General features: G+C 50.7%; 1 protein-coding gene across 1 annotated transcript; it reads right to left on the minus strand.

Annotated features, from left to right (window-relative positions):
• Window positions 1-946: 946 nt before the first annotated feature.
• On the minus strand, window positions 947-25,458 carry Gbx1 (gastrulation brain homeobox 1). The gene is given in 4 exon segments (XM_032905322.1): window positions 947-1,782; window positions 24,915-25,280; window positions 25,283-25,338; window positions 25,340-25,458. Coding segments are annotated over 4 exon segments (1,077 nt in total). The 5' UTR covers window positions 25,444-25,458; the 3' UTR covers window positions 947-1,231.
• Between the last annotated feature and the right edge of the window lie 419 nt (window positions 25,459-25,877).

Genomic DNA, 25,877 nt, shown 5'->3' on the forward strand with positions numbered 1-25,877 from the left:
TTCTTCATCTTTGTTCCTTTCTCCCTAATCCACACAAGTCCCGTTTCTCTCCTAAAAACAGTTACCATGACAGCAGCCACAAGTGGGGTTCTAGGGCAGTCTTCTTTCCCCAAAGTGTCTGTAGATTCCTAGAGCCATGCTTGTGAGGTTTACTTCTCTGCCCATAATCTCTGCCTCCACCCTTCCAGAACCATCCTGGACTCGCCCTTGTCCTATCTATCTGACAGTGGCTTCTTTCAACCCATCTTTTTCTGTAATAGAAGAGGCCGGTGGGAGCCCAGCTTCACAATGTAAATGGACAGGAGAAAACAGCTAACGTTGCAAGAACAGACAGGCAGTGGGCCTCTCTCTGCCCCAGGCCCTGGCATATAAAATAGAGGAAGACAGATGAGGCCGCGTGCCCCTGTAAAGGAAGCACTTCAGGTGGTGGAGCGAGCCTCCTATCCCACCCTAATCACTGACAGGACAGCCTCTTCTATGTAGAGGACTTGGACGTTCTCCAGGCTAAACCGGGGTCTCCCTTCAGTGCAAACGGAAGTGCATCTCTTCCTGAAGTGTGCCACCTCTCCCAAAGAGAAGACACCAGGAGCAGACAAGTTTGCCTGTTCACAGGAAGAAGGGACACAGTGGCCCAGTGGGAGCAGGAGGTGTGGGAGTACACTGGAGGGATGCTTAGGAGTGACGAGGGAGCTGCTGATGGCCGCCCCCCCATTGGCCAGTTCCATTTCATGTCCTTGCATGTCTTTAGGCTAAAGAGAGGCAAAGCAGTAGGATGGGACAAAGTGGGTGAGGCTCAAGGAGTCAATTTCACAGTCCCCTTTTGGGGTACAGACAGAGACAAAATAGTTCCATATATACAAACTTTACATAAAATAAATAAGGAACTATGGCCCCAGACTGGTATCACCAGGACCTCCCCCCCTGTCAGAAGTTGCCCCCTCAGGGCACTTAGCTGTGGAACCGGCTGAGCCCTGGGCACTTCATATCCCCACCTCAGGAATCCACTTCTGCTCCAGAAGCTCTCTGGGATCAGAATGAACGCTGCATCCCTGAGACCCCTGGTCCTGAGGTCTCTAGAACAGTCTCTGGCCGAATACTCATGCCGCAGTCCTGGGAACACGCTGGTCTTTCCCAGAACAGAGTCCACCAGGCCCCTCTAGGCTGCAGCACCCAGTGAGTCTTGGGCAGGCACAGGTTCAGATCCTTTGACTTCCGGTCCCCGGGAGCTTGGTCATGGCCGGGCCCCCTGCTCCATCTGTTGGTGCTGGCTGCGCACAGCAAACCTGTTGACGTGCACAGGTATGGGCACTACGATCTTGGGGTTTCTCACGGGCTCCCCAGAACGGCTGCTCACATTGCCAGCCTTGATTCGCTTCCACTTGGCCCGGCGGTTCTGAAACCAGATCTTCACCTGCACCTCGCTGAGCTTGAGGGCATGGGCGATCTGGGAGCGCTCGGTCAGACTCAGGTATTTCTTGCAGTGAAACTCCTTCTCCAGCTCCAAAAGCTGCTCGCTAGTGAAGGCTGTGCGCCGCCTTCGGCTTTTCCCCCCAGGCGTGGTGACCCCTGTGGCCACTGGTGTCCCCTCCTCTGCGCCAGTCCCCAGGCTTCCCTTTAGCTTCGGTTTAGGTCCCAGAAGAGCCCCTGGGCCCCCTGCAGAACTGTCCAGGAAGCTGTCCTCGCTGTCACCGCCTGAGCCTTCTTCCTCCGGCTCGCTGCCTGCTGGCTCTCCTGCTGGGGGCTCCAGCTTCTCCTCATCTGAGCTGTACACCTTCCCCTCTGCTGTGGGGGTAGAGAGGGATGGGGTAGAGAAACGATGGATGAAGAAGGAAGGGCAAGGAGAAGGTGGTTTGGAAAGGACCGGTGAAAGCATGGTCAGGAATGATCAATTGGCAATAGAAAACAACGGAGTCAGAGAGGAAGAGATGGGTCAGAAGGAGACAGGACGCACATCCAGTGGGCAACGGGAAAGGTTTAGGAGAGACAAAGAATGGGAAAACGGTTTTTAACCAGCAGGCTTCACTATGGAAAAGTAAGGAGGCAATGTGGATGACAGTGACTCCTCAACGTTCCCACCACTCCATTGCGTGCTCCCCACAGCCTCCCAGGTACCAAGTATGGTACCTATCCAGGGTTCAGTGTTGAATGTATACCAAGCTTCCAAACCTAGCCCTGCAGTCCCAGGGCTGGCTGGGAGGAGCTGCACATAGTCTTTGTGTCCCCCAACGCGTCCTCTATGGCCCCAAGAGCAAGAGGTACCCTGACTCTCGACACCATGTACTAGACCTAGGTCCCAAGTCTTGTCTGCTTGGTTCCTGTTCTTAATTAAACTTCCCTGTTAGGAAAGCACTGCCCCTCTTTATCTGTGGCCACACCTTCTGTCACTTGCTGCCTTGGTGCCCTGGCTCAACCTTTAATTTTAGCACACTGTCCTCTCTCCTGCTCAGGCCCTCCTGGCTAAGGTTGCGTGCACAGCACCAACAGAAGCTTCTTGAGGACCCATAAGAAGATCTTGGTGTGCACAGGGAAGGGCAGAGGGAACAGCAGGGGGCAGAGGCAGACAGGAGAGAAGAAACTAGAGAAGGGAATGTGGGAAGACATTTTTGACTCCCAGTGGGTGACTGTTATCCCAGGGTATAAACATTTTAATCTTCAGTCAGTTCGAAAGGTAAACCAGTCACCGGCTCTATCATACCCACTGATGTCATGACTGCACACATGGCATTTCAAATGCTTTCAGGGTTGGGGAGATAGCTCAGTAGGTAAATGCTTGCTGTACAGGCACAAGGAACTCAGTACAGATCTACAGAGTCAACATAAAGAGGAAGTTGGTCAGGCATGGTGGCACGTGCTGTAACCCTAAATATATGTAGGTCAGGCAGATCCTGGGGGCCTACCAGCTAACCAATACGGTTGAAACAATAAGCTCTAGTTTCAGTGAGAGACTGACTCCAATAGATAGGTACATGGATAGATAGATGTTAGATAGATACATAGATAGATGATAGATAGATACATAGATACAATGGTAGATAGATAGATAGATAGATAGATAGATAGATAGATAGATAGATAGGTAGACAGACAGATACATAGATACATAGATACATAGATGGATAGATGGGTGGACAGACAGACAGACAGACAGACAGACAGACAGAGTAGATGGCCAAAGAGATGCTATCGTGGGTGCAGCTGTCACCAAGCCTGATGACTTGCATTCATTCCTGGAGATTCACATGGAGAGAGGAGAATACCAACTTTCAAAAGTTGTCCTTACTGCCACACAAACACTCTAACACATGCACACATACACACATACCCAGTCACACACAATTGAAAATTACTTAAAACAGTCATAAGATGGAGAACGGATTTGAGGAAGAAATCCTGGCGTCGACCTGCAGCCTCCACATGAACCCATGCAGTCTAATCCTGCATAGCCTGCACACGTGTCCACACCACCCACACTTGCACCACACACGCAGTCATCTCCTTTAAATATTTTTTCGGTGCTTCAGTTTTATGAACTCCTTGGTTTTCTACCTATGGAAACAACAGAAATCCAAAAGACAGCCCACCTTGTATAGGAAGAACACCAGGGCGCTGTAACTTGGGGGTACAGTGAAGCTACGACTGCATGAAAATTAGGGTTGCACCCCAGTCCCCACATCCCACACTTACACTCCCGAGGCATGTTCAGAGCTGAGGCCACAGCTCAGAGCAGACTGGATTCCGGGCGTAGTGACTGGTGTGTAAGGGAAGGCATGTACAGAGGCACCCGGCAGGCCGGCAGGCAGGCAGATGGCAATGGTCCCGGCTTATCGCGGCCCCTCACAGTGGGCCTGTAGTCAGCAACCTGTTTGCTCCCAGTGAGTCCACACTTGGTCCTTCATGCCTGCTCCTTTTCCTCAGGATCCCTGGAGACTTTTGCCCCTGAGGACATGTCCCCCGACTCCATCACTACAGTCAGCATCTTCATGCCGCCCCTGCCCAAGCTTGCAGCAGCCCAGTCAGTCTCCAAACTTCCCATAAGCAGCTTGCTATTCAGGTGCCTCGTGCTGGCTAGAAAAAGTGCCAGCCACCAAAGATGTTGCAAACATGGATGATAAACCTGACCACACTCAGTCAGTCACCCTTCCTTCCTTACCTCAGCCCTGGCCACAGACACGGCAAGATTTAGCGCCTGGGGGCTAGAGAGATGGCTCAGCAGTTAAGAGCACTGGCTGCTCTTTCGGAGAATCAGGGTTCTAGTCCCAGTACCCATCAACAACCATCTGTAACTATATCCAAGAGCTCTGATGCTCTCTTCTGGTCTTCATGGGTACTGCATGCACACGGAGCAGACATACAGGCACTCTTAGGCATAAATAATAGAATAAAAAGCAATCTTTTGTTGGAAATTCAGAACATGGGTGCACTCCTTCCTCTTGCTAAGGGGTCTTGTTCACATTTTTCTTATTTCCACAGACTCAGATTTCTCAAGTCCCAAATGGAAATCTCAACCTCTCTCCAACCTTCTCACCTAGGCATGCTTCCCCATTTTTAAACTCCACCATAAAACCACTCGTTACTTCTCCTCCCATGGTCCCATCCAACTCCCCCCACCACACACACACACACACACCACACACACACACACACACACACACCGCACACACCCACCACACACACACACACACACACACACACACACACACACACCACACACACACACACACACACCACACACACACACACCACACACACACACACACACACACACCACACACACACACACCACACACACACACACACACACACACACACACACCACACACCACACACACACCACACACACACCACACACACACCACACACACAACCACCACACACACACCACACACACACACACACACACCACACACACACCAACACACCACACACACCACACACCACACACAATAATAACACACACACCACACACACCACACACCACACACACCATACACACCACACACACACACACACACACACACACACACACACACACACACACCACACACACACACACACACCACACACACACACACACACACACACCACACACACACACACACACACCACACACACACCACACACACACACACACCACACACACACACACACACCACACACACACCACACACACACACACACACACACACACACACACACACACACACACACACACACCACACACACACACACACACACACACACACACACACACACACACACACCACACACACACACACACACACACACACACCACACACACACACACACAAACACACACCACACACACCCCACACACCACACACACACACACACAGCACACCACACACACACACACACACACACACACACACACACACACACACACACACACACACACACACACACACACACACACACCACACACACAGACAAATCTGCCTTTCAGATCTGCCCAGAGCTGGGCCCTTTCTCACTAACCTGGCTCCTTCTAAAGGTTTTCCTATCTTCTGTCCCCACCTGACCCCAGGTCAGAGAGTCCTCTCTGCAGAGACTTCCTACTCCTTCCAGACCAAGCATGGACTCCTTCCTCTGCTCCTTGAAATCGGCTCTTCTTCCTTCATCCTCTTGGAATTAAGATGCTCTTGGGCTCATCTGCTGCCACAACATGTGACACCTTACGCTATTCACTTTGTCCGTAAAAGCTATGTCTCAAGCTGGAGAGGTGGCTCAGCAGTTAAGAGCACTGGCTACCCTTCCAGAGGTCCTGAGTTCAATTCCCAGCACCCACATGGTGGCTCACAACCATCTGTAACAGGATGTGATTCCCTCTTCTGGCACATGGGTGTACATGCAGAGAACTCATACATTCATAAATAAGTAAATCTAAAAAAAAAAGCCTATGTCTCTTCCTATTAGAATATAAGCTTCACGAAAATATGGGTTTCAGTCATATCTTATTCACAGGTGTGGCTTTGGTATCTTAAAAATTACCTATAGGGTTGGGGATTTAGCTCAGTGGTAGAGCGTTTGCCTAGCAAGTGCAAGGCCCTGGGTTCGGTCCCCAGCTCCGAAAAAAAGAAAAGAAAAAAAAATTACCTATAAAGTAATCATGTAATAAACACTTAACATAGTAAAACAGCTATTTCCAGCACGTACACGCACCCCCACCCCCATCGATTCCCTTCTTGGTCTCTTCTAAGATACCTGCTTTAACTCTACACAGCCCCAGCACCAGAACAGACCCCCTCTTCTTCTTCTATTACCCTACCCTCTGTCCAGCGTGCCTCAGACCTTCCCATACACAGAGGAATGCCACAGGATCTTCTGGTGCTAAGAGAAATGAACAACGTTTCCAACGCCATTACTAAGTTCTGTGGTTTCAATTTTTTAAAACATACTTTGTTGTAATTCATAATATGTTAACAAAATTGTCTCCCAATAGTGCAGTGTTTTAAACAGTGTTAAAAAGGCAGAAACTGGATTTCAGGGCTTGAAGGATGGAATCATTTAGTACAGTGCCAAGCCCTCAGGGGGCGTCCAATAAATCTAAATTGATTATGATTGAGAGGAGGCTCCCAGCTCCTCGGTCTGGCAGAGCCCTTCTGAGATAATCTCATCCATCCCTCTGTCTTCAGACAGACCCAGAAACTCCAGCCCACACAAGCAGGCCACCCTCAGTGCCGCTTTTAAAGCCACACATGGAGTGAGGGTTCATGGCCTCTCTCTGTTTCTTGATCCCGGTGGGACACTGAGTGGCAGGGCCAAGAGTTTCTGTCTGCGCCTTTATGATCGTGACATTGAAGACTCCGATAAGCTACCTCTAGATCGGGGTGGGGGTGGGGCAGCTGAGAGAAACGCACAGCCACCGGCCTCAAAGGACAGCTTTTGGAACAATGAGGAGATCCACAAGAGGGGAGAGGGAAAGGGAAACGCAGGCCGCAGAAAGGAGGCTGAAGCCGAGTGAAGTGGCAGAGAAATGAAATGGTGGACCAGACAGAGTGAAAGGAAGGTTTTCCTAGAGACAGAGAAGATGGCGGTGGGGTGTTAAACCGTACCGCCCCGCCCCCGAGTACTGACTTGTGAGATGTGCGCTGCTGTCTCTTGCTCTTTGCTCCACCAGAAGAGGGCGCACTGAGAACCGGGACGGGGTCAGCAACCAGGAATGAATGAACTCAGATACCCATGGAAGAAGGGCAGGCAGGCGGGCAGCCCGCGTAGGTTACCATTACTCATAACTTAGTTAAGAAGGAAATGCAGGGGCTGGAGATGGCTCGTCACAACCACCCACAACCCCAGCTCTAGCGGATCGGATGCCCTGTTTTGACCTTCTTGGGCCTCGAGGATGTACGTGGTACACGTACACACATGCAGCCAAAACATGCACACATACAATAAAATGAATAAAGAAAGATGAGAGGGAGGGAGGGAGGGAGGGAGGGAGGGAGGCAGGGAGGGTAAAATGCATCTGGCTGTGGTGCACACACCTTTAATCCCAACACTTGGGAAGCAGAGGCAGGCAGATCTTTATGAACTCAGGGCTAGTCTGACACACATGAGTCTCTCAGCCAGGGCTGTAAAATAAGACCCTGCTTTTAGCAAGAAGGGAAATGCTAGTCCCATCGCTCTGCTTTATAATGAATATTAATGGTGAAAGAGTCAAGACAAAAAGAACACACATTTTTGTTGATGACTGAAAACTAGCAGAAGAGGTGAGGCTGTTGCTTCCTCAAGATGAAGTCTCTCTCAAAGGAGCTCTGTGCCTGGAGCTCACCATGGAGGCGGGGCTGGCCTTGACCTTGCAGCTCCTGTTTCTACCTCCTGAGGGATGCTTAGCTGTCAAACCTTCCTGATGAACTTTTTTCTTTACCAAGTTTGATTTAGAGAAATTGGACTAGATAGATGTAAATTTCCAGTTGAAAATGGACTTAGTTAACAAAACAAGATGTAACGTGGTTGAATGTCTTTTTCACTATTTATTTTGATTGTATTGCTGCTTTGCTTTTGTTTTTGTTTTTGTTTTTTTTTTGTTTGTTTGTTTGTTTTGGCTTGGTTTGGTTTTACTTGGAGGCCTTGTCTCTCTAAGTAGTCCTGGCTGTCCTGGTGCTTTCTCTGTAGACCAGGCTGGATTCGAACTCACAGAACTCTGCCTGCTTCTCCTCCCAGGTGCTGGGATTAAAGGCGTGAGCTCATGGCTGGGTTACATTAACATCTTTTTTATGATTTATTTATTTTATGTGTGCGAGCACACTGTAGCTGCCTTCAGACACACCAGAAGAGGGCATTGGATCCCATCACAGATGGCTGTGAGCCACCATGTGGTTGCTGGGAATTGAACTCAGGACCTCTGGAAGAGCAGTCAGTGCTCCTAACTTCTGATCCATCTCTCTGGCACTACCACCCCGCCCCCCATTAACATCTTATAATGGAAAATAATGATTCTGTGGAGGAAATCTTCAACAAAATGAAAAAGGGTTTCAAATGCGAGTAACCTAGCTGTCCTAGGGAGGTGGCCAAGCAGGCAGAAAGGTCACCTTGTGTGTGGACTGGTGCCAGAGTGTGCTAGGCTCCCTGTGAGTCCAGAGCCTGTGGAGAAACCTCTCTGTCTCTGGCTGGTTAGTTGGAAACAGGCAGAGTTCATGGGATGGTTCGTCATGGAGTTCCTATCCTGGGAACTGGAAATCACAAAACTTGGACTACAGTTGCACAGAGAGCTGATGCAAGACACAGACACTCACACACACACACTCACTCTCACATACTCACAGTACACACTCTTACACGCACACGCACACACTCTCGTGCACACACACAAGTACACACACTTGAGTGCACACACACATGTGCACACACGGGCACACACACACACACATACACACTCTCACACACACGGACACACACACACTGAATCCAGACACCATACTCACACTGTGCACACAGTATGCCCACATGTGGACAGTGGCTGCTTCCCACAGCAAGGGCAGCGGCTCCAGAGACAGAGGAGGCCCAGGGAGGGGAAAGACCAAGCAAATGAAACAGGCAATGAAGGAACACTGAGAGGGGGAGATCCAGTGGTTATCCAGTAACAAGTAAGGAGCCCTGGGAGCATACGTGTAATGTTATACAGACCAAGCAGGGGTAGTTAGTAACATGTGTGACCGTACATGTGTGTGTGCATAACAGTTAATGAAAAAAGGTCAAGAACTGGAGAGAGAGCAAGGGGAGTATATGAGGGGGTTGGGAGAGAGGAAAGGGGCTATGGTGTAATTATATTATAATCTCAAAAATAAATGAGGAAAAGGCTCCGTCAGGCTAGGGAGGAGCTCGACAACCACACACCGCCTATGGGAGCCATTTCCCCAGTGGACAGATGCACAGTGTTGAGGTGGGCGTGGCGGCGCATGCCTGAAATCTTGGCACCAGGGAGGTCAAGGCTGGATGGTGTTGAGTCTGAGGCCAGCCCTGGCAGCCCCAGACTCGCCTGCTAATGATGGAAGCCTGCACTGGAGTCACCAAGGATGAGGCGGTGAGGGAGCATCTTCAGACTTATTCCCGGGAACACTCCCAGAGTGGGTGTTCCCCGTGGTCCCAGCTAAGACTCCTCCCTACTTCCTAGCCATTCATCCTTTCCCTGGCAGGTGGGGTCAATTCTCCAAAGTACTTTCCAGTCCTCAGAGCCCTAGTCAGCCAGGTGTCATGGCTGAACCCCTCCTCTGTAAGCCAGAACTGTCTCCCATGTGTGAGTACCAGGCCCCTTCCAGCTCTTTCTTTGCTCATCCCTTGCACTCGCACAGGGTCAGCAAGCCACTGTCTCTGGAACTTGATATGTCGTAGGGAGCCTCCCTGTCTTCCCACCCCTCCACATTCCTTGCAGGACATTCACTAGATCACTGCTGTCCTGCCTTGTGACAAGCTTTGTGACACGCTCGGGGTAGTTCTGAGTCCCCATGTGTCCCGTTAGTTTTTCCATCTCCACACAAACTAGAACTGTCTGAGAAGAGAGACTCTAATGGAAGGACTTCCTCTATTCTATTGGCCTTGGATATGTCTTTGAGGATATTTTCTTGGTTAATGGTTGGGAGGATCCAGACAGCTTTGGGCAGTGGCCCCCTTGGGTGGGTGATCTTGGGTTCTATGAGAAAGCAGGCTGAGCAAGCCGTGAAAGGTAAGGCAGTAAGCAGCCCTCCCCCGTGGCTTTTGCTTCAGTTCTAGATTGAGTTCTTGTCCTGGCTTCCCTGGTGATAGACTGCGATTGAGGCATATAAACCCTTTCCTCCCCGGATGACTTTTGCTCAGAATGTTTAATCGCAACATCAGAAAGCCATACCTTTTCAGTGCCGGCAACCTTTCCGGGTACTCTAATATGACCACTACCCAGAATGCTCTTGTGTAACCTTGGGCTTTCCATGTGTGTTTTCTGTACCTCGAGCCGCTTGCTGCTTGCTCCCCTCTATCGGTGCAGTCGCAGTCACTAGCCCCATTTCCAGGTAAAGGGAATGGGATTTCCTAAGCCCCACAGCCAGGGACATTGCACCATACCCCTGCAGCTCAGTCTAGGAAACCCCTGCACTCATCCCGGCCCTTCCAGCAAATTCCACCCCACCCCACCTGAGGTCACAGCTCTTTCCCAGCTGCCCCCCTCCACCCTGCAGTAGAAAGTAATTTTTAAGATTTTGGTTTATTTTCATGTGTGTGACTGTTTTGCCTGCAACCCTGTCTTTGTACCACGTGTGTGCCTGATGCGCAAGGAGGACAGGCGAGAACACCAGATCGCCTGAGGATGCAGTTCCGACAGTTGTGAGTCACCACGCGGGTGCTAGAAATTGAAGCCAGGTCCTCTAGAAAAGCAGCCAGTGCTCTTGACTGCTGAGCCACCTCTCCAGGCCTAAATAACCCTCTTATCAAATTCAAATGCAACTCTGATTTCCTTCACATACACATAGGCTCTAATTTAATTACCAAATCACACCGAATGCACTCACAGATGAGTCCTGGAATTGCCAGAGGGTCTGTCACTGAGCACCGTGTTGTTTTTAGCAGGTGAGTTTTCCTATCATTCCCGAGGCAGAATTCCCACCCAAGTTATTCTTGCCCTTGCTAGCTTGGATGATGGAATCTTACCACTTAGTTTTTCTTTTCTTTGAAAACGTATTTCCTAAGTCTGGGGAGGTTGCTCGGTGGCTAAGGGCACTCTTGCAGGCCTTCAGTTCTGAGTACCCACTTAAGGTGACTCACCATGTCTGGGTCCAGCGAGGTCCCCTGTGGACATCTGCATTCACATGTACGTATCCACAGACAGGTGCACACTAACACTCATGTAGTGGTTTGAATAGGTTTGTCCCTCATAGACTCATGTGTTGGAATACTTGGTCCAAGTAGCAGCACTATTAGGAGGTGTGGCCTTGTTGGAGTGGGTGTGGCCTTGTTGGAGTGGGTGGCCTTGTTGGAGGAAGTGTGTCTCTATAGGGGATAGGCTTTGAGACCCTCCTCCTAGCTGCCTGGAAGACAGTCTTCTCCTGGTAGACTACATCTTCTACAAGATGTAGAACTCTCAGCACCTCCAGTGCCATGTCTGCCTGAACACTGCCATGTTTCCCACCTTGATGATAATGGACTGAACCTCTGAACCTGTAAGCCAGCCCCAATTAAATGTTGTCTTTTGGGCTGTAGAGGTGGGTCAGTGGTTAAGAGCACTGACTGCTCTTCCAGAAGTCCTGAGTTCAATTCCCAGCAACCACATGGAGGCTCACAACCATCTGTAATGGGATTGGATGCCCTCTTCTGGTGTGTCTGAAGACAGAGACAGTGTACTTATATATAATAAATAAATAAATCTTTAAAAAAATGTTATCCTGGGGTTGGGGATTTGGCTCAGTGGTAGAGCGCTTGCCTAGCAAGCGCAAGGCCCTGGGTTCGGTTCCCAGCTCCAAAAAAAAAAAAAAAAAAAGTTATCCTTTATAAGAGTTGCCTTGGTCATGGTGTCTCTTCACAACAATGGAAACCCTAAGACAAACACACACACACACACACACACACACACACACACAAATTTTTAAAAAATATTTATTTATTTATTTTTCATGTATGTGAGCACACTTGTCGCTGTCTTCAGCCACACCAGAAGAGGGCACCAGATCCCATTACAGATGGTTGTGAGCCACCATGTGGTTGCTGGGATTTGAACTCAGGACCTCTGGAAGAGCAGTCAGTGCTCTTAACCTCTGAGCCATCTCTCCAGTCCCCTCCCCCCCACACACACAATTTTTAAAAATGTAAAAGCTGGTTATGGAAACAGGCTCACTTTAGTATCAAGTTCTGTATTTTCTTCTACTCTGCATCAGCCTTTGAAGGGCAGAAGTTTTCTAACTGCCTTCCTCATTGTGGGTTTGTGTCTCAGATCCTCCCTGGTCTCCTCTCCATCCTCTGATGGCCCCTGAGGAACCGAGCTTCTTCCCACTAGCATTCCTTCCCCACCCTGACAGGCACTAGATTAGAAGTTGCTCCCTGTCTTATTTCTGGGCCAGTTGTCTCCCTTCTTTTTCGCCTTCTTTAGGGCCTCCCCTCTCCTGGGCTGCCCAGAACCAGGTAGCCTGTCAACACATTCCTCTGTGTTTCTGAGCTCAGGCTAGCCTGTGGCCGGATGGGACCAAGAACGACATGCTATCCCCCGAGCCTTAGCGTCATCCTGAATTGTACACTCAGGGATCTGAAGCAGGGATTGTGACAGTCGAGAGCTGCTGGTGCTGTGCCCTCTCCACCTCTCTCTCTAGATGAAGACAGTGCCTTAAGGGAAGCCAGGGAAGCTTCAGGCCGAGGTCGAGGTCGGAAGACCTAACACCATCTGCAGTTTTGGATGTGTCCAGATGCTGTGTAGTTGCTTGAATCAACAAATGGCTGTTTTTTGTTAAGACAGTGGCTCAGCCGCTAAGAGCATTGCTGCTCTTCTGGAAACCCTAGGTGTGGTTCCAAGTACCCATACCCAGGGTCATGCCACACCCACGTCACAAGTCTGGTTCCAGGGGATCTGATAGCACATGGAACACATACACACACTCAAACACACACTCCAGCACACACATACATATAACAAAATAATACATAAATGCTTTTAAAAATCGAGGTTGAGCTATCGTTACAAGCAGTTCTTGGGGAGTCACTAAATAAATGCCGTCACAAGCCTTTAATCCCAGCATTCGGGAGGCAGAGGTAGGCAAATCTCTATGAATTTGAGGCCAGCCTGGTCTACAAAGCAAGTTCCAGGACAGTCATAGCTACACAGAGAAAACTTGTCTAGGCTCAGGGGTGGGTAGTGGGGTGGGGTGGGGCTTGGGAGGTGGAGGCTCTCAGGAGAAGCAGCAGCAGTCAGCAGACTGCAGACAGACAGACGAACCCTCCACCCCGCACCTACAACACTCCATGCAAAACAGCCCTGCCTTGTGCCCTGGGGCTGTTCCTCCGCACAGCGCCTTGGCAGGAATTCATTTGGACTTTGAACCTCTCCGTAACCCACCGGGCTTTGAGTTACTGTCATCCAATCAATAGCATCGAACTGAAACACACACCTGAGGGCACAGGAGTTCTGAAGAAGAGGAAGGCAGGAAGGGAGGAGAGATCAGGTCCTAGGGGGGCACAGGAGAGAAAGAGAGAGCTTGAGGCTAAAACAGGAGACCACTAGGACGCCTTCAGAAGAGAAAGCCACACACATGCACGGGCATGGTGCCTTGCCTCTGTAATCCCAGGACTTGAGAGGCTGAGGCAGGAAGACCATGGCCCAGTGCTAGCCTGGCCTATAAAGTCAGTCTGTCCCCTCTCCACAAAGCAAGGGAAGGCAGAGGTCAATTTGAACCTGTATCAGTCAGCATGGTTTTCCATTTTGTCTGTCTCCTACAAAGTCCTCAGACTATTGTGTCCACCGCCACCCCAGAAATAATGGTACCTTGCTTTATGCCACTCCCGGTAAAGAGATCTCTCCCAACAGAATGCTGTAGAAAGCTACCATCTGAGAGCTAAGATGATGACTCTTTACCTTCAGTTAATTAATTTTTAATTTATTTTTCTGTGTATAGGTGTTTTACCTCAATAAATATATCCACTACACGCACGCCTGGTGCCCATGGAGACCAGAAGACAGCGTTGGATCCCCTGGTATTGCAGTTCCTAAAGGTTGTAGCTTTCATGTGGGTGATGGGAACTGAACCCCGTGCTTTTAATTGCTAAGCCACCTCTCCAGCACCCCCTGCCACCCCCACAGGTTCTCATGGCTCTAGGCTGGCCTCAAACTCTTTACCATTTGTTAAGGATGACCCTGAGCTTCTAATCCTGCCTCTACCTCCTCCCAGCTTGGATTCAAGGCCCACACGCCACACCTGGTCCTGGGATCTGCCTCCGGGCTTTCTTTATTCATGCTAGGCAGAGTCTGGGGCTGAGCTACACCCACAGCCCTCAGCCGTACTTCCTTTACGCCCAGCACTCGGTGTAGGGCCTTCCTGTTTGTAACTGAGAGATCGCACCACAGCCCTCTTTCTCGGATAAAGGCCACTGGGGCCTCACAGGTTAACCTTGAGTGTCTTCCTCAAAGCAGCAACCCTGGCTCTGAGCTCATCACTCCCAGGTACAACCTGTGATGTTCCAGTGTTATCTGACGTAAAGGCTGAACTGGACAGGCAACCATAGAAAGGCCAGGCCCAGACTCTCCAGCCCAGCTAGCATCTCCTGCTCTTGCCGCCCTCCTCCATCCACACCAGGCACACATGAAACCCACACCCAGTGTTCAACATCACAGCCATCTCCTCAGTCTCTGATCCTAACCCAGTCTTAAACCCAGGCCTGGCATCACCACACTATGTACACAGCTGGCCTGCCCCTGCCCAGCTGGCTACTCCATATTGGGAAGTGCAGAAGACTCCTTGTTCAGGGTGCCTTTAACATATATTAAATATTACACACATACACACACATACAAGCACACGCGCACACACACACAGGTATCAGTATCAGATGAGGCATTAGGTCATCTAGAAGAGTTACAGATAGTCGTGAGCCACCACATGGATGCTGGGAACTGAATCCAGGTCCTCTGCAAGAACTGCAAGTGCTCTTAGTGGCCGAGCCATCTCTCCAGTCACCCTCCCTGCCCCCTTTAATAAAAGAATCAATAGAGGTACCCTTAAGCATCAAGCAGAATTGTAAACCAGGCTTGGTGGCTTGCACGTCTAACCTCAGCTAACGAAGGCCACGGCAGGAGAGTTATGAGCTGTGGGCTAGCCTAGAACTGTGAGAGCCACCACATCTTTTCAATAAATGGACAAATGAGCAAGCAAACAGGAGGCTCGAGCACATTGAGAGCCCAGTGCCCGTACAGCCGGAAACCGTTAGCCATAACTTACTCCAAAGCCCTGATCTCACTGAGGAGGCAGGAGAGAGGTGATGTGGCCAGCGTCTCAACGTTCTGTGTCCGTGTGCATAATACGCAGGATTCCGGCACTCGGGGCTTTGCACGGTCCTTCCCTACAGCTCCCCATGAAAGTTCTAGCTTCACCACAACCCCTATTCTGACCCCCCTTTTCTGCACTTCACGGTTTGAAAGTTGCTGCTGCTGCTGCTGCTGCTGCTGCTGCTGCTGCTGCTGCTGCCTGCCGCCCGCCCATCGCCGCCCGCCCGCCCGCCCGCCGCCCGCCGCCGCCGCCGCCCAGGTCAGAGCAGTTTTTTTATTTGTCTCACCCTTTGAATGGTGCTTTCTGCTTGTGACCCTCATGCCCACGGCTCCCACAGCCCTGATCTAACTCACATACAGTTTGTTCCCTGTTCCAGGAGGTCTTCTATGCTCCCCTCCCCAATGGCCAGTGAAGACGCTAGCTATTTCATGGCATTGACCAGCATGGGGCTGTCTCTCCCGAGGACACCTGAATTCAACCCTCTCCCTTAACCTGTCTTTTCTCAAAACAGTCCCCACTGCCAAGACTGCCTCCAAATTCCTCCAAGCTGGTAACTCTTCTCTTATGTTCAGAGTTTGACAAAGGCTGCCAGCCCCTCCTGTGCAGCAGGAACCCAGGCTTCCCCTTCTCTGTACACACGCGGCTCATCTCTACCTCCAAGGCCAGCTCACACACAGCCACTTCTCCCCACCCAGCCAGCCTTTGCCTCATACCCTCTAAGTCAGCGATTGGTTCTCAGCCTTCCTAATGCCGTGAGCCTTTAGTCCAGCTCCTGGTGCTGTGGTGACCCCCAACCACAAAATTGTTTTTGGTGCTGCTTCGCTACTGCAATTTTGCTACTGTGGTGTGAGTATCTGTGTTTTCCAATGGTCTTAGGCAACCTGTGAGACAGGGCTGTTCAGCCCCCAAAGGATGGAAACCCATAAGTTGAGGACTGCTGCTCTAAGTAATGTCCTCGCTTCTACCTCAACTCCTCTCTCGGCGTGCCCACACGAATCTCTTTCTCTGTGATTCCGATTTCCTGATGTCAAGTCAGCTCATGAAAAAGACCCAGAAGACTGCAGCTTCTTAGAGCAGCCTCGAGCTCAACACAAAACACTTTGCTCATAATATTATCATAGCCTCTCTTCTTTCCAACTGAAATATTTCCATCATCATCACTCAGCAGCAGCAGCATCTGGAGCACTGAGAGGGAGGTCGTTGTATAGTCCTCGCTGGCCTGGGACTTCTATGTAAACCAGCCTGGCCTCAAACTCACAGGGATTCATCCACCTACCTATGCTCTGGAGAGCTGGCATTAAAGGCATGCACCACCTGCCCAGACATTATTCTTGTTATTATAGTTATTATTTCTTCTCCTCCTTCTCATCCTCTCTCTTCTCCTCCCTTCTCTCTTCCCATATCTCTTTTGACACAGGGTCTCATGTAGCCCAGGCTGACATCAGACCTGTTCGAGAACAAAAATATCCTTGAATCCCTCCCTCCCGGTCTGGCTGGTTCCTCCCACTGTTCTCAGTACCGTCTTCCTGCCCCTTACTCTGAGAGGAACAACTTTCCTCCTGACCCGGGCAGTGGTGGCACACATCTTTAATCCCAGGCAGAGGCAGGAAGTCTCTGAGTTCCAGTCAAGCCTGGTCTACAAAGTTAGTTCCTGGATGGCCAGGGTTGCACAGAGAAACCCTATCCTCAAAAACCTAAAGGAAAAAAAAAACAAACCAAAGGAAAGGAATTCTCTTCCTAATCTTCTGTACTATGCACCTCCACAGCTGTGTGTGCATCACAGAAGCTACTCATCCCCACGCAAATCCATGCAGCACAGCGCCATTCCAGTCCCCCAGCAAAAGTCTCCAGGGCTGCCAGACACTTTGAGATTTGTCCCTCCTTAGGGGATCTTCATGAACTTTGTACCATGAACTCCCCGGGTGGTGGATAAAACCAGCCAGCCCCTTCTCAGCTATGAAGCAGAGTACACGTTTATACTAAAATCACAGTGACAGGGGCTGGAGGGGTGGCTTGGGGGCTAAGAGTGTTTACTGCTTTTGGAGAGGACCAAGGTCAGTTCCTAAGCCATGTGTGGAAGCTCACAAGAGCCTATAACTCCAGGTCCAAAGGATGTAAATCCTTCTACCTTCAGACACTGTATTTATGTGCAAATACATGTAGTCACATACATATACATGTCATTAAAAATAAAATTGTATTATTTTATTATGTGGTAAATTTGTTGTTTTTTTGTTTGAGGCAGAGTCTCTCCAAAGAATGTAAACTTTCATGAAACATGTTTCTATCCATGACAAAAACTTCTTAAGACAATCATGATGTTTTATTTCATGATCACAAATTAAAGGACATGCTGATTTTTGGTTCGGAGTCAGTAAGAGCAATGTCGTCAGACTCCTTGCAGGAGGCCTTGGGAGTTCAGATCCCTCTTTAAACACTTGGTCTAGGAATTGAAGGAGTAGCAGAGGCCCCTTCATTGGCTGGGTGTGACGCACACCCTTAGTCCGGAAGCAGGTAGATGAACATGAGCCCAAGGTCAGCCTGGATGATATGGCAAGCTCCAGGTCAGCATAATGAGTCTCTGTCTCAAAAACAGATAAACAACACACATGCATGTACACCCACACATACACACGCAGACACACACATGCACATATGCGCACACACACTTGCATACACCTATGCACGTACACACACACACACACACACAAGCACCTCAATGAAAACTTTTGATCTAGATGAGGAAGGTAAAGCCTAAAGTAGTTATGTGACAGTGGCTCTCCCAAAGTGTCAAACATACACGGGCTACACTAGGCATACAATAACATAGTCTCTGATTGGAGCAGGTGTGTTATCAAAATTACACAGCAAAATAGTTACAAAACTGAGACTGGACTCTGTATCAGAGCTCCAAGTAAATGATCCTTAGTCACTTTGAGCTAATGCACCATTTGCCTTTTTTTTTTTTTTTTTTTTTTGGTTTTTTTTGGAGCTGGGGACCCGAACAGGGCCTTGCACTTCCTAGGCAAGCACTCTACCACTGAGCTAAATCCCCAACCCCACCATTTGCCTTTTTAAATGTTTACAATTACAATGTTTATTTAGTATGTGTGTGTGTACATGAGCATGGATGACATGTGTGTGCATGAGCATGGATGACATGTGTGTGCATGAGCATGGATGACATGTGTGCGCATGAGCATGGATGACATGGGTGCACATGAGCATGGATGACATGTATGTGCATGAGCATGGATGACATGTGTGTGCATGAGCATGGATGATATGTGTGCGCATGAACATGGATGACATGGGTGCACATGAACATGGATGACATGGGTGCACATGAACATGGATGACATGGGTGCACATGAGCATGGATGACATGTATGTGCATGAGCATGGATGACATGGGTGCACATGAAGCATGGATGACATGGGTGCACATGAGCATGGATGACATGGGTGCACATGAACATGGATGACATGGGGCACATGAGCATGGATGACAAAGCTTTTGAGACCTGGTTCTCTCCTATCACCATGTAGGTCCCATGGATTAAAACTCAGGGCTTCAGACTTGACAGCAAGAACTAATACCATCTCTTACTTGTCTTTTTTAAAAGTCAATGGAGTTCTGACCACAGGGACACACATCATCAATGCCAACATTGAGGAGGCAGAGGCAGGAGGATCTCTATGAGCTGAGGCCTGACTGGTTCCAGGTCAGCCAGGGCTACATGGAGGGATCCTATCTTGGGAAGAGGAGAGGAGAGGAGAGGAGAGGAGAGGAGAGGACAGGACAGGACAGGACAGGACAGGACAGGACAGGACAGGAGAAGAGAGGACAGGACAGGACAGGACAGGACAGGACAGGACAGGAGAAGAGAGGACAGGACAGGACAGGACAGGACAGGACAGGACAGGACAGGACAGGACAGAGAGGCAGGGCTGGGTGCTCCTTTAATCCCAGTACTAGGCAGGCAGAAGCAGGCGGATCTCTGGAATTCAAGCGGCTAGCCTGGTCTACAGAGTGAGCTTCAGGACAGCCAGGGCTACACAGAGAAACTCTGACTGGGGGGAAGGAGGGAGGGAGGAAGGGAGGGAGAAAGGGAGGAAGGAAGAAAGGAAGAAAGGAAGGAAGGAAAAGAAAAAGTCAGTGGAGAGTTGTCTGGGGCTGTAACATCAGAAGTTCAAGATCGGGCTGGAGAGATGGCTCAGTGGTTATAGAACACTGACTGCTCTTCCAGGGGTCCTGAGTTCAATTCCCGGCAACCACATGGTGGCTCACAACCATCTGTCATGGGATCCGATGCCCTCTTCTATTGTGTCTGACAGCTACAGTGTACTCATATAAATAAGATAAAGTAAATTTTAAAAAAATAAATAAGAAGTTCAAGGTCATTTTGCACACAGTGAGTTTGAAGCCAGCCTAGGATACATAAGACCTTGTCTCAAAATAAAAAACAAAACCAGCCAGAGAGATGGCTCCATGTTAGAAACACATACTGCTCTCCCCGGCACCATGCCAAGCATTTCACAGCTACCTGTCACTGCAGCCTCAGGAGACCCAACACTCCTCTGTCTTCTGACATACGTATGCACATAATTTACAAATAAAAGTAAAATATTTTAGAGAGATAAAATAAAAGTACAAAAAGTCAATGGAACAAGCCTGAGTCCTAAACACACGGAGGTAGGCTCAGGCAGACGGAGTGCTGGGAGCTTGAGACCAGGCTGGGCTACACAGTGAGTCTGAGGTCAGCATGGGAAAACAGAATGAAAAACCGTTTTTAAAAAACAAAACAAAGCAAAAAGCCAGCGGAACAAGCACTCTCTCTGTGCAGCTTCTCAGAAGTTCTAGGAAAATATACTCCGGGTCTTTGTCACCTGAAACAAAACATTCCCCGCTTGTTTAGGACAGCGGAAGTCTCTGGCTCTACAGCACTGTTTCCCATTTCCCTCTCACAGGTAATATTATATCGTGACAGTCATCAATGAATGGTCATCTGAAGATGTCCCCTCGCCTCAATCAGGCGCTCAGCTTAGAGCTATCATCGGCCCTTGACTGGCACACTCCTCTGAAGTTTCCTGGTCGCCTTTGTGATCACCATTATTACTGCAATCTCCATTTGGAAATTAATAAATCCTTTCCTGCTCAGTTTTGAAAAGACGGTGCTCACGACACCGGCATCTCTCAGGCTGGTCCCTTACATGCTGAGGTCCTTTAGGCCATCCCTAGCTACAAAAATTCTAATTAGTTCAGCATCCAACGTGGTGTCCTGCCTCATTTTTAGTCTCTCTCTGCGTTTTCATCATCCATCTAATGGTAATACACGGCGTACCCACCCCCACCGTCTAAGCCTTCAGGTGGTCCGGCCTTCCAGTGGAATACTCCAAATACTCTCATTTTGAAGCTTTGGTCTGCGTTTTCCCCAGAGGACAGTTGATTCCTACACACACACACACACACACACACACACACACACACACTCCCCAGCAAACAGCATCCTTCCCAGTCATCGGCCGAGTGCCGCACAGCCTTCCCATATCTGGCACACAGGTTAGCTGTGCCTGAGCTCTCTCATTCTTCAGACCCTTGGGACCGGCTCCGACCCTCCCAGTTGGGGCTGGACCTGGTCTTGTCCTTGGGAGCTCCCTGGAGTCTTCTGCATGTTTCCTGGGGTGCTAAGGACCTGCCACCTCATCTCTTCCTCTATCACTTTCATTTGTCTATTCTTTCAGACCCTTGGGATATGGTCACCATTGGCTCCCGAAATATGTCAGCTTGAAGAGAGCCAAGGTGGGAGTGGAAAACAGTGGGTTTCAAACAGTGTAAAAAAAGGATACAAAATATGCCATTCAAATATTTATATGGATTAATGCTGAAGGGTATTCTGGATGCATTTGATTAAATAAGATTGTTATCACCCACTGCAGCCTTTTCCTTTATCTTTTTAATGTGACTAGTGGAAACCTTTAATATATAGCTTCCTTGATAGCTCTAGTAGTCAGTTGTCACTTCTTTGGGTTCTTCTGTTGGCATGTGCATGTGGGATAGTGTGTGTGCGTATGTATGCGTACATGTGCATGTATGTATGCATGCATGTGTGTGAGAGTGTACATGTGTGCATGTGTGAATGCATGTGTGTACATGAGTGTGCATGTATGTGTGTATGCATGCCTGTGCATGTGCATTGTGTATGCAAGCATGCATGTGTGAGTGTGCATGTGTTGCATGCATGTGTGTGTACATGTGTGTGAATGTGCAGGTATGTGTGTCCATGCATGCGTGTGTGTGTGTGTGTGTGTGTGTGTGTGTGTTGTGTGTGTGTGTACAAAACTCAATACCCTGCCCTGTGTTGGGTAAGCATTCTACCACCCCAGACTATTTATTGATCCATATTTAATCCCTGCTACCCATTCAAAATCCTCTTGTCTTTTTCACTCCTATTAAAAGGCTGCCCTGAGGGGTTGGGGATTTGGCTCAGTGGTAGAGCGCTTGCCTAGCAAGCGCAAGGCCCTGGGTTTGGTCCCCAGCTCAGAAAAAAAGAAAAAAAAAAAAAGGCTGCCCTGTTAGCCCTACTGCCCCCACACTCCAAACCTAGGACTCTCTTGAATCTACCACACTCAATGTGCTTTCTATCCATCATTTATTCACTTAGGTTTTCTTTTCATTGCTAACATAGCTTTCACCCCTACACTCAAACTATAATGCATTTCTGGGACCTTTCTTCCTCAATTCTCAGATAATGACATCTTTCTTAATTCTTAACTAATTGAAAAAAATTTCTGTGATTCCCAAAGAATAGAACTTTTTCATTCTCCGAACCGGCCTATCTTCACGGTAAGTTTTTCTTCTTTTCTTTTTATAGATAGGGTTTTAAGTAACCCAGGCTGGTTTCCAACGTAATATGTAGCTATTGACCTCCTCATCTGCCGGCCTCTACCTCCTGGTTACAGGTGCCACCACGCCTAGTTATCCCATTCAACAAGTGTGGGTGACCAATAATTTCGGCCAGTGCCATCCAGCTGTCTCTACCAGGAAAGCGACTCTTCCTCTGTCACTTTAAGGACTGCACTGCTCCCAGACTCTCTCCTGTGGAGGTTCCTGTTTCATCACACACAGCCTGCCCAGCGCCACATCCTCCAAGCCATCCACCATAGAGGCTCCATGTCTCATCCCCTCAGTGGCCGTGTGCTCCCATCCCCTGGATGGATATAAAATCCTAACATTTCAGACTCACACCTAGGAAGGTAGGTGAGTGGTTGTCAAAGGGCTGAGACAGCCCTGCTGAGGGAGAAGTCACAGGCCAGGACCCCGCCCCTGGGACCCTCGGGTGTTCCCTTCGAGCCAGCCTTCCTGACAGGTCTTGTAGCCTCCATGGTGATACTACCAGAGACCTTCCGGGGTGGGGCATGACCTTCAAGACAGAGACTGTCAAAACTCCGCTTCGAGGCCTCTCTCCCGTTATTGTGCCAACAAAGCCCTTTCTCCATGCCCCCTCCCTCTCTGGATTATATATATATATATATTTTTTTTTAGATAAGGAAATATGTTCTTCCTCACTTTCCTTGTGTCTCCAGCCACCAACCGCCCTCAGTCCTGAAACCCTACCTAGGGAATAGAAATACTCCTGGTGCTGAAACCCAGCTCTGCTCAGCACCTTCCTTCAGCTTTCAGTCCCCCCCCTTCTCAGTGACAGAACTCTCTTCCTCAAACACTTTTTTCAATGACGTTGCTCAGTTACCTTTCAGCCCAGCCCAACTTCCTCTCCCCACAGTCTGTGCCCCGTTTGCAATCTCCAGACCCCACCCCTACCACAGCTCTCTCCACCCCCCCCACCACAGGTCTTTCCTTCCTTCTTTCTCAGTATTTCTCTTCTGTCCTTTCCCTCTCTGTCCATTTATTTGGTTTAACTGCCAGTGCCGGGCTTATTTCAGAAAAGAACCTCCGTTACAGACAGAAGGAACAGAGGGGCCCTGGTGGTGTAGGGATGAGGGTTGCTCTCCCGTGGTATGGGCACACCCTCTCGGTTCTGTTCCACCTGTGGGTTCCTCTCACCTCCCTCCAGCTCTGGGTTTTCTTATGTGTGCCTGGGGCTGCTTCCTGCCCTGTAGCCTCCACAGCATCTCTGCGGTATCCAGCCCTGCCCTCTTCTCTGCGTCTGAGCCCTCCCAATCCCTCCTTCTTCGGAGCCTCCTGCTGCTTTCCCTCCTCCAAGCTCGGCCCTGCCCTCTGCTCCTCAAGATCCTGTCTCCTATCTCCAGTTCAGCTCTCTCCTCCTAAGCAGATGCCGCTCTGACTTCTGACCCTCTTTGGTCAATCAGTTTGGAAAAGGAATTAACAGATGAATCCCCATAGCCAAAATGTCCGGAACCAAATTTAAAAAGTAGATGGCAGGCTTCCTGACAGCCGCCGGCATCTGAAAGAGTGAACAGCGCTGAGGGCTGTTTCACGGCATGGGCTTGCCGTCAGGAATTGCCTGTCCTGGTCAGTGATTCTTGGACCCTCTTCTTGCCTCTGCTGCGGTCAGCCTCCAAATCCTTCCGGTCCTTCCCATCCCAACCTAAGCGCCACGAAGTGTGGAGCCGAAGTGGGCTCGTCCTAGTGTGAAGGAAGTTTAGGCTCTCCACCCTGGCACGGGCGATCTTTCTTAATTAGAACTCGTCAGATTGCAGAAGCCTTGATCTCGGCACACCTGGCTCTGCCTGGCTGGGAGAAAGCCTTCGCTTTAGGGTAGATACTGAGGTCAGGACAAGAGGGCTTCAGGGGAATGGATTCTGATCAGGGTTCATTTACTACACCCTGTCTCTGTGGAGAAGGCATCCTCCCCGGGAGAGCCCAGGGCTCTTAAATGAAGGCTCAGCTGAATCTTAGCAGGATTCTCAACTCCAAGTCTTGATGCCACACCCAACTCTGCCAACCTTTAGCAACTCCAGTCTTGCCCAGCTCTGGTCCCGTACCCTACCTGGTTCTCCAACCTTTAGATCTAGTTTAAAGGAGAACTCGAGAGCGACCTCTGCTAACGGGAAGCCACAGGCTCACCAGGCCCTCCTTGTGCCCTGCATCCCTAAAGCCCATGCCCACCGTTTGAGTGTTGAGGACTCTATTCAGAATGTGCTCCCGCGTACTAAACTGACAATTGCTCCAACAAGCTGTCACCCTAGGGTCCTGCTGGGCCCCTCAGGAATACAACCCATGAGAGGAGAAAAAACGAACGGATTCTGAAAGAGACAGGGCAAGGCTTGGGGACTAGATGCCGAGAGAAACGTGCTGCCGGTGAGGCTTCAGGAGCTCCGGGGCCAGAGCAGGGCTTTGGGACCTGGAGTTGTTCAGGACCGAACTCCGTGTACGATCTGGAGTCCCACACTCCAGGACTCCAAGCGGATGGTGAGAGTTTTGGACCGGTCCCGGGTCTGGGACTTCCTGACGGTCGAACCCGTGTCGGTCCCAGCACTTACCCGGCAGACTCGGGAAAGTCTCTGAGAAGTGCGGAGGCGGGGGCGGCGGGGGCGGCGGAGGCTCAGTCACTTTCTCGCGCGCAGGCAGCAGCTCGTCCGCATCCAGCGCTCCGTCTGTGCGCCGGGCCGGGGGCTCCGGGTTGCTTCGCGAGACGGTGGAGGCGGCGGCGGCGAGCTCCGGGGGTCCGTAGTAGGCGTCGGGGGGCTCTGCGAAGCTGGGCAGTGCAGTGGTCAGCGCCACCATCGAGGGCACCGCCTGGCCCAGCCCCGCGCAGAAGGTGTTGCTCAGGCGGCCCGCGAACGAGGCGAGCGGGGCCAGCGGCGGCAGGCCGGCGGGCAGCGGCGCCGGGGCCAGCGCCTGCGGCGCACGAGCGGCCGGTAGGGCATGAACATGGGGTAGCCAGTGTAGAGCAGGTGGCCCGAGCGGCGGCGGCGGCCCGATGAGCGAGTCGATGGAGAAGGCGGTGCCGGGGCCGCCGCCGCTCCCGCCGCTGCCCCCGGGGGCGCCGCCGCCCGCCGCTCTCTGCATGGCGCTGCCCGGGCCCGCCGTGCGCCCGCGCGGACACGCAGGGCTCGCTGCGGGCGCGCCAGCCGAGGTAGCGGCGGGGCGCGGGCTCGGCGCAGTGTGGCTCCGGCGCCGCGCTCCCTCGCTCATAAGGAGGGAGGGGGCGGGCGGGCGGGCTGGGGGTGTCGCCCTCCGGACTCATCCATCTTCCTCAAATTACGCTTCACTTGCTCCCTCCGCCCGCCGCCGCGCCGGCTCCCGCGCCCGCGCCCCGCGCCTTCCCAGTGGCCCGGCCGGCCCGGGACCCCGCCCGCCCCCGCGGCCCAACCAACTATTATTAATGCAGATTGATGAGGCCGGACCCGCCGCTTTGTGAAAGTTTGCGGCGGGCGAGGAGGCGGCGGCGGCAGCTGGCCAGGTCCCCTCCCCGCGCCCGGACCTGCTCCCGGCTCAGCCCA

The sequence above is a fragment of the Rattus rattus genome, chromosome 6 (genome assembly GCF_011064425.1).
Source record: "Rattus rattus isolate New Zealand chromosome 6, Rrattus_CSIRO_v1, whole genome shotgun sequence".
NCBI lineage: Eukaryota > Metazoa > Chordata > Mammalia > Rodentia > Muridae > Rattus > Rattus rattus.